Consider the following 9,657-nt stretch of genomic DNA (forward strand, 5'->3'; position numbering starts at 1 on the left):
AGTACCTTGGGTCGGTTATCGAGAGGGAATGGGAGATTGCCGAGGATATCACACATCGTATTGGGGTGGGGTGGATGAAGTGAATGTTAGCATCTGGAGTCTTGTGTGATAAGAGAGTGCCACTGATACTCAAAGGTAAGTTTTACAAAGCAGTGGTTAGACCGTCCATGATGTATGGGGTTGAGTGTTGGCCTGTTAAGAACTCACATATCTAGAAGATGAAAGTAGCAAAAATGAAGATGTTGAGGTGGATGTGCGGACACACTAGAATGGATAAGATTAGGAATGAAGATATTCGGAAGAAGGTGAGTGTGGCTCCTATTAATGACAAGATGTGGGAAACGAGGCTCAGATGGTCCGGACACGTACAATGGAGAAGCCCGGATGCTCCGGTAAAGAGGTGTGAGCTGTTGGCTTTGGAGGGTACCAGAAGAGGTAGAGGACGACCTAAAAAGTATTGGGGAGAGGTAATCTAGCAGGACATGGCGAGGCTTCAAATTTCCGAGGACATGGATCTTGATAGGAGGTTGTGGAGGTCAAGTATTAGGGTTGTATATTATGAGGTAGTTGAGTCTCTCTTACTTCGTACCTTTGTGAGGCTAGTCTGGTAGGGTTTTTATCGATGTCAGCTAGTGGCAATGTTGTGTCTTACTACTCTTTTATTTTTCATAGTGTCGGGCCTATGTACTGTCTATCGCGTTTGCTTTGCATCTACTTTCTTATTTTCATGATGTTTTTCCTATGGTTTCTATTGGTGATACTGATATTGTCTCATTTCCTCTTCTTGAGCCGAGGGTCTACCGGGGTAGGGGTAAGGTCTGCGTACATACTACTCTCACCAGACTCCACTAGTGGGATTTCACTGGTTTGTTATTGTTGTTGTTGTTGTTGTATTGCTCTATAAAATCTTATCTAAGATCAACAATTTCTCAAGAAAGCTTAAATGAGTTGGCTATATTATCAATTGAATAAGAATAATTAGAGAAAATCGATTATAAAAAAGATTATTAACAACTTTGTATTTCAAAAAACTAGAAGAATAGACTTCAAATAAAAACATATGTTATAACTTTCTTTTAAAAATTTAGGTCTCATATTAAACTTTGGCTTTAGGCCCCGCACATTCTTGAGCCGTCCATGTGTGGGGCAAATGCGTTATTCATTTATTTAGGGATTTCACTGGTTTGTTGTTGTTGTTGTTGTTGTTGTTGTTGTTGTTGTTGTTGTTGTTGTTGTTGTTGTTGTATTGCTCTATAAAATCTTATCTAAGATCAACAATTTCTCAAAAAAAATTAAATGAGTTGGCTATATTATCAATTGAATAAGAATAATTAGAGAAAATCAATTATAAAAAAGATTATTAACAACTTTGTATTTCAAAAAACTAGAAGAATGAACTTCAAATAAAAACATATATTATAACTTTCTTTTAAAAATTTAGGCCTCATATTAAACTTTGGCTTTATGCTCCGCATATCCTTGTGCCGTCCATGTGTGGGGCAAACGCGTTATTCATTTATTTAGGGTAAAAAATCAATATTTTACCAAATACACCCAAAATGTCTTAAATGTAAAAGGAAAAAGGTTTTTTTCACTTTTAACCCGCACTAGAAACTATTTACATTTTATAGTCGAAAAAGTGTATAAAATATATATAATTTTTGTATATAACATACAGAATGTATATGCATACGAAAATATATATTTTTCGGCTATTATTTTGAGAGTGACTATACAGTGTCATTTTCCCAAAAGAAAAAACCAACTTGAAGAGAGAATTTGAAAAATCAAAATAAAAGTTAAAAGAGGAAAACTAAAGTGGTTAAGAAAAATGATTTTACTTTGAAAGAGTAAAAATGGTTACGAATTCCATTATACTTTGAAAGAGTAAAAATTGGTTCAAAAATTCCAATTTTATAGCGTCTTAAGCCCAAAGTCTATTCCACGTGCTTACCCCACTCATCCAACTAACACAGCCCCTATGTGTGTGTTTGTGTATGTCTCTCTCTTTTTCAATTTCCTTTCTTCCTCTTCATTACTATATATATATAAATCAGCTCATAGCAATCAGTGTAAAGAACAACAACGTTATAACACAACAGGAATAGCTCAGAAAAAAGGAAATCTATTTCAGAAGAACAAAAGACAGCCAATTGATTTCTCTTGTCCCATATATATTAACCCACCGTTACTCTGCTTTTGTGTATATTTTCTTCATCTCCATTTTCTTGATTCACTCAGCTTCTTGCATTGAGGTAAAAAAACTCTTTTTTCTTTTTTATTGATTCTCTGTATTGGTTTCTTATGAAAATAATGGTAGTAGTTCTTGAAATTCTGTTTTTTGACTAGTTGGATGCATGATCTGTGATTTGCAGACATATTCTTTTTGTAATGTGTGTGTGTGTATACATTATGATCATCGTCTGAAATGGGGTGTCTGAAGTTTTGTGTGTATTTATATATATTCTGATCTAGTTTATGAGGTGTATAAGATGTTAAAAATTTTATTTTTGAAATTTGGTTCTTGTAGATTCTTTTTTGATATTTACCAATGGGTTATATAATGTCAAATAAGTATACGCTTTGTTTCTTCCTTTCTTGTTTGAAACATTCTCTGCTTTTTCTTGGAAATAACAGTATCTTTTTGACCAGTCCAAATTTTTGTAAAGTTCTTCTATTGTTTAATTATTACTAGTACAAGAGTTGGTTTCATAGTATAAAGGGTATTAGTACAGCTGCATAATATGGTATTCAAGTTTTACATTATGTGCTTACATTTGGCATTAGATCCAAATATGAATTATTCAACTAAAAATATTTGTTCTTTTAACAGGATTTCAGGTCTAATAATCTGTTCAAGATCCATTCTGAAGTCGTATGGGGATATCGTTTTCGTGCCCATTTTCTTCTCATTGTGATTTGGAAAACAGTCTTGAATCTATTATTGTGAAGTCTATCAACTTTGGTGATAATGAACAGAAGACACTGTTACATTCCATTAGCTTCAAAAGCCAAGATTCTGAACCCATAGTAATGCAATCAGATGGTTCAGGAAATATGTTGATAGAAAAATCTGTCAGTTTTAAGACAAAGGAAAATGCAATGGACATGTTTAGCATGAACGAAGAAACTCCGAAATCGCCTTTGGTATATAGTAACAGCCCAAAACATGAGGCAGCTCTGAAATTGCAGAAAGTGTACAAGAGTTTTCGGACTAGACGAAAATTAGCAGATTGTGCCGTTCTTATTGAGCAAAGTTGGTATGTATTTTTCTCTAAGAAATTATTTCCTTTCAAAAGATTGTATTTGATTTCAGATTTTCCTGATACAATTTTCAATTTGTTTCAGGTGGAAGCTATTAGATTTTGCAGAACTTAAACATAGTTCTATTTCATTTTTTGATCTTGAGAAGCATGAGACTGCGATTTCGCGCTGGTCAAGAGCAAGAACAAGAGCTGCCAAGGTAAACTTTGATCACAACATTTTTGTATGTTATTCTTGAAACTTTCAATAGAATTTGTGGAATTACTAACTTCTTTCCTTCTTCGTGCAGGTAGGCAAAGGCTTATCTAAGAATGGCAAAGCACAGAAACTTGCTTTACAACATTGGCTTGAAGCTGTAAGCAATTATCTATGCTACTTTGATTTTGTTATTTTGGTTAATTACGTATCATCTGGCGCTGACATATAGGTGGTGGTTGTGTTTAATAGATCGATCCAAGACATCGTTATGGACACAACTTGCATTTCTATTATGTTCAATGGTTGCATTCTCAAAGTAAAGAGCCCTTCTTCTACTGGTAAGTCTGGTCAAATTTATACATTTGTTATGATCATGAACATATAATTCTTCTCATTTGCTAATGATTTTTTCTATGAAGCAGGTTGGATATAGGAGAAGGCAAAGAAGTGAATCTTGTCGACAAATGCCCACGATGGAAACTTCAGCAGCAATGCATCAAGTACCTTGGTCCGGTATGTCTTTAGTCCTTCTATCAATCTTAAGTACTTTCTTGCATATTTAGATTACATGTTTCTGAGATTTTGAAGTTTTACTTACTATAATTGGTTTGACAACAGATGGAAAGAAAGGCTTATGAAGTTGTAGTGGAAGATGGGAAGCTTTTCTACAAGGAAACTGGGAAGGTACTTGACACAACTGGTGAACCAAAAGGTGCTAAGTGGATATTTGTCCTTGGCACATCTAAAAACTTATATGTTGGAAAGAAAAAGAAAGGATCATTTCAGCATTCCAGTTTCTTGTCCGGGGGCGCCACATTAGCTGCTGGAAGGATAGTTGTGGAACAAGGAGAATTAAAGGTATAGTCACTAGAAACCTTTTCTTTCAAAATAAACGTAGCAACTTATCGATGAACATCTCTCTCGATTCTAAATCTTATATTGTTTGGTGTTTTCAACAGGCTGTTTGGCCTCATAGTGGACATTATCGACCTACTCCAGAAAACTTTCAAGACTTCATTTCGTTTCTTAGGGAGAACGACGTTGACCTAAGTGATGTTAAGGTACAGAATTTTGCACTTCAAGATTGAGTCATGATTTTCTGTTACATTTTAAGTTCCAATGCTGAATAGTATATCATATTATGCAGCTTGATTCTGTTGATGATGAAGATGATTCTATTGGCAAGAAGAATGGCGTATACTTCAGAGATAACTCTTCTGATGACGAAATAGCTCAAAAAGATGATCCAGAGATTACATTAGAAGTCTCAACTTCAGAGAAAAATGAGTTGAAAGAACACGCGACGATGCCTGCTGCTTCACCACTTAACAAGTTAAGACCATCTCATAGCTTCAGTGACAAATTGCCTAATCTAAAAATACCAAGCCACGACGATTTACTAGAGAGATTAAAGAATGAAAATGAAACCGTTAAACTAGAATCACCAACAGATGGATATGAATCAGCTAGAGAGTTATTTGCTTCTGAACAAGACAGTAAAGAAGAGACAATTCCACAAGAATGTATACTCCAGAGGATAAATTCACATAAAGAAATGAAGTCATTTCAATTAGGAAAGCAACTGTCTTGTAAATGGAGTACTGGAGCTGGACCTCGAATCGGATGCTTGAGAGATTACCCTTCACAGCTACAATCTCATGCATTAGAAGAAGTGAACTTATCCCCTAGAAGTGCTCGTCGTCTCAATTTTTATTCGAGGTCATCAACCCCAACGAGCTTTAGCAGAGAAATGCAAGAGCCTTTTCTGCATTCGCCTCATGACTCAAGAAGACATTCCTCTCCATTTTGTAAAGGACTCTAAATTCAGTCGTGGAACCTCATAGTAATGACATAGGATTAGATATCATTTATTCATTTATTGTGAATAGTAAAGACATAGGAATTCTTTCACATTCTTTCTAGGAATTCTTTGACAGTTCTTTTTTTTTGTCAATTCAAATTTGTATACATTTCTTGTTCTTATTATCAGAAAGCAGGATTATCATTGTAGAACTTTGCGAGTTCCTATATGTTGTAGTTGGAAAAAAAGAAATGAGAAACAAAAAGAAGAAATTTTTTCTTTCATCAAAGTTCCCTTTCAATTAAACATTTGATCTTTGAGAAGATGATATCGAGATGTATTCTGGCAATGTTGACAGAAAAGAAACAAAGGGGACATTCATTCAATACCCCTGGTTTTGTATTGACTATGACATTGACTTATAGTCTACTTGCTTAGTTATTAGCCTTTTTTTTATAGTCAAATACTTTGTAAAGTGTTTCAGTTGATCAATTATAGTGTGTTAATTCTTTTATGTATTCCCACCTCTGCTTCCCTCTTTTATGCTGTGTAATCATTAGTAAAATAGAGCTATTGATGTTGGAAACTTCTTTTTTTTTAATGTCAATCTTGAATAACTCATAGACAATATAGTATTCAGATTTCCCATAAATTGCTCCTGCATTCTTACTAAAAAACAAATTCCAAAAAATAATGCCAAACACTTGTACATACTCTCATTACTTATGAATGAGTCCCTATAATATAACTTTAGATAAGAAGTTGAAAAATTATTATTTGTATTTTGATGATTCTTTTCGAGTCTTTTATATATAATTATTCCATCGGCGAATTTCAGCTATTATCATTGATCAATGCTCCACTAGCTAATTAGGTGGGGGAAAAAAAGTTAGAAAATGACATTGTATAGCCGCTCTCAAAATAATAACCGGAAAAATGTATATTTTTTGTATATGTATACATTATGTATGTTATATACAAAAAAATATATAAATTTTATACACTTTTTCGGCTACTAAATATAAATAGTTTCTGACGCGGGCTAAAAGTGAAAAAAGCCCAAAACAATATACAAATTCATATGCGAGTAATGGAAGCTGCGAGTGGCTAATTAAAACCACGTTTAAGAGAACCTAGTATTAGGTTTTTTTACAATCACCTGATACATCTAGACATTATACGTAGTCTGAACAAGACTGATGCAAATGCATAACTACTTAATTAGAACTAATGAATTAATTAAATACTCAATCATTGTAACGTACTTCTAACTTCAGGACGGATATAGGATTTAATAACTGCGGGTATCATTATTTCTGAAATATAATTGGTGCATATTGGTTCCCAACATGTAAGACACATTGGTTGTCACATGTTAACCTCTATACATCAAGATGCACAGAACTAAGAATACTTTATATTAGAACTCAAAACAGTGGATGATGTTGGTTTTGAGCTAAATAGGAACTTTTGGTGGGTGAACGTTGAGACATCAAAAGAAGAGGTCATGTATGAGTCCACGAAGAATTTCTTGATAATGAGCGTTTCACTCCCTTATTAAAGGTGATTTGACCACCCTTAACAGAAAAATTATATTGGGTATATAGGTTAAATATTCGATTTTAAAAGTATATAATACATATTGAACATCTTTTGTCGTGATTTTTTTTTTTACTTCTTTTAAATTTGAACATCCTTAGAAAAATTATTGGTTCCGCTACTGCTTAGTGGGCGTACCCAGCAAATCGGGATTAGTCTAATTACTGAACGAATAATTAAAAAGAAAAAAGAAGAAGGGAACGTGGTCTAAAAGATTTATGACAATATGATGGGCTTATGTTGGATTAAGATTTGCATTATTTCTAAAGCCAATTGTTAATGTCTTCAAGATACAAAACAAGGGATAGTTGAAAGTACAGACAATACCTTAAAAAAAGGAAAAGAATATTTTCTGCAAAATATGTAATTATCAAACTCAATGTTTGTTGGTTAAGTTCATGAATTAGTCAATAATTATGGAATTTTAGCAACACTTTTTAAATGCATTCCTAACAAAAGGCTGCAGACTTTAATTTGCTATGACAAACTTGCCTTAATTTGAGCGCAAAAGCTTTATGTCGCATGATTGATCAACACTTGTTGGGGTCGTTTTGTTTTCACTTATGGGGATTAGAAAGTAACTTTAATATAAAATTCAGTATTATTTTATATCTGTGTTTTGTTGTCATTTTATTTTCAGTATAAGCAATACATACATGACTTTATACAAACAATTCCAATATTATTTAATAACATATTTAATTTATGATAATTTATACTATCTTTCCTAAGCTAATTATTTAAAAATACATTAAATATATTATTGTTATTGTTGTTATACATGCCTGCGCCTACGGAGATAAAACATCTAAAGAACAAAATAACCTTGATTTCAACTTTTTAGTACTTCAAAAGCAAAGGTGAAATTGTAAACATTGACATCATACGTTGCGTATCTATTTTTAATACAAAATATTCACTGATTCACACACAAAAAAAATTATACTCCATATGTAATAATTAACACGATGATTATTAGTATGTGTACTATTTTAATATAATTCATGTATAACCTTGTTCGTGAACCTAAAAATCTTTTAACATATTAAATAATTGTTGCGTCATTTATGGGTATTAAGCTATCTTTGCTTTCGGCCCAAACAAAAAAGATTAGCTTCTTTTTGTCCGAAGAAAAAAATTGGATATTGTGATTCTTCATTGAGTTGCTTTCTTTTTTTTTTCTTTTTTGTTTTTAATTTTAATAAACGAGTTGCTTTTGCTGGCTTTATAACATCTTATTTTCTAAAACTATCTTATATTATGCCATTCAACTACCTTTCATTTTAATTTTCTAAACCATTTTATAAAACCGCTTTGACATTTTTTTCTGTTTCTTAATTTTATTTTCTAAAACCGCTTTGACTTTTCTTCTCTTTCTCTTTTTGGTTGTCCTTTTTTTTAAAACATAAATGTTGATGTTGTCGTTCTTGATTTGGTAATTTCGAACATATCATTGTTTTCTTACTCTAATTCCAAACCCCATCTTTTTTATATTTGAAGATTTCGCAAAGCCAAATCAAGTAAATAAATAGATTCTAGCACTGTCTATAGCTCATGTAATACTTTTTTAGATATTGTATACATAAGTTAAATATTTTTTATATATAAAAAAGGTAGCTCGATGTACGAAACCTTATGTGTTTACGCAATTCAGGAAAGGTTGCACCCCAAAAGAACTTGATATCGGTAGCTTGCCTTAGGTAAGATTTCATAGTTTGAACTCGTGGCTTATAATCAGATGAAGAGATCTTTACTGTTACTCGAAAGCTTCTTTTTTAAACATATTTTATATGTCTTTACCCTTAAATCGGATAACAATTAAATTTATACGCGATTTTAAGGATATGTGATTTAATTCAACACAAATAATCAAGAATATTAGATAAGCGAAATAAACGATCAAACCAGTTGTAGTGTTATAGCCTAGCCCAAACCTAGGTTGAACAATGACCTCGCCCTCGATTGGACCCTCGGCTCGAACCCAGTTATTAATGAAGAACAGAACAATTAAATAAGGACTTTAGTTGTAGCTACAAAGCAAAAAAAAAACTTGAATCTCTTTGATTTGCGTGTTATCATGTCCGTTACAAAAGAAAAACTTCTCTTTTATATAGAAGGAGAGTTTCAACCTTAGTATATGTCTAAAAAAGATAAAAATCTTATTTTCTCTTTAATTATTAATCCGTAACCGACATCGAGCGAGATCTGCGCCGTGATATCCGGTTAGATACGAATATCACGGCCATCTATTTGTTGTGTATAACCGTTTCCTGTGTTTCCCAAGGTCTTAGAACTCGTTCTGGGTCTGGGACGCGTTACTTTATCATGTCCGATAATGAACACAGCTTTCGCCTTTCATGGATCTCGATACGAAGGACTCCCAGCCCCGATTTCATTCTCGTACGTCCATGACCTTCTTCCGTTTTCTTCATCGGGAAATCGGGGTATGCATTACCCCCGATTTTACCCGTATACAGATAGTCCCCTCGTTTTCCAGAGAGTAGGTTTACCGAAATGATGGGGAATGATAGATGAAACCTGGTTTCTTCCTTCGTACGTTACAACTGAGATGGCGGGTAAATCGAAACGTCCCATCAGTTGCGTCATTCTTACTTCGGAACACGTGTCAATCACCGACTGGCTGCCTTCGAATGCGAAACGCCGCGCATTGATTGTTTTACCCCTATAAAAGGTTCAACCTTTTTCACTTCTTCTACTTTCCGATTCTAGATTTTACCCTCGAATTCTCTAATGGCGTTTAACTTCTCCAAATCTTTATACATTGTTATTTGAGC

General features: G+C 33.3%; 1 protein-coding gene across 1 annotated transcript; it reads left to right on the forward strand.

The window, feature by feature from the left end:
- The first annotated feature begins 2,069 nt into the window (after positions 1-2,069).
- On the forward strand, positions 2,070-5,373 carry LOC107818709 (IQ domain-containing protein IQM2-like). Its single transcript, XM_016644739.2, has 9 exons — positions 2,070-2,255; positions 2,834-3,260; positions 3,349-3,463; positions 3,554-3,619; positions 3,712-3,800; positions 3,885-3,975; positions 4,081-4,320; positions 4,422-4,523; positions 4,610-5,373. Exons 2-9 carry the CDS (start codon positions 2,878-2,880, stop codon positions 5,282-5,284), a joined length of 1,761 nt encoding a protein of 586 aa, XP_016500225.1. The 5' UTR covers positions 2,070-2,255; positions 2,834-2,877; the 3' UTR covers positions 5,285-5,373.
- Positions 5,374-9,657: the final 4,284 nt, after the last annotated feature.

The sequence above is a fragment of the Nicotiana tabacum genome, chromosome 19 (assembly GCF_000715075.1).
Source record: "Nicotiana tabacum cultivar K326 chromosome 19, ASM71507v2, whole genome shotgun sequence".
NCBI classification, from domain to species: Eukaryota; Viridiplantae; Streptophyta; class Magnoliopsida; order Solanales; family Solanaceae; genus Nicotiana; species Nicotiana tabacum.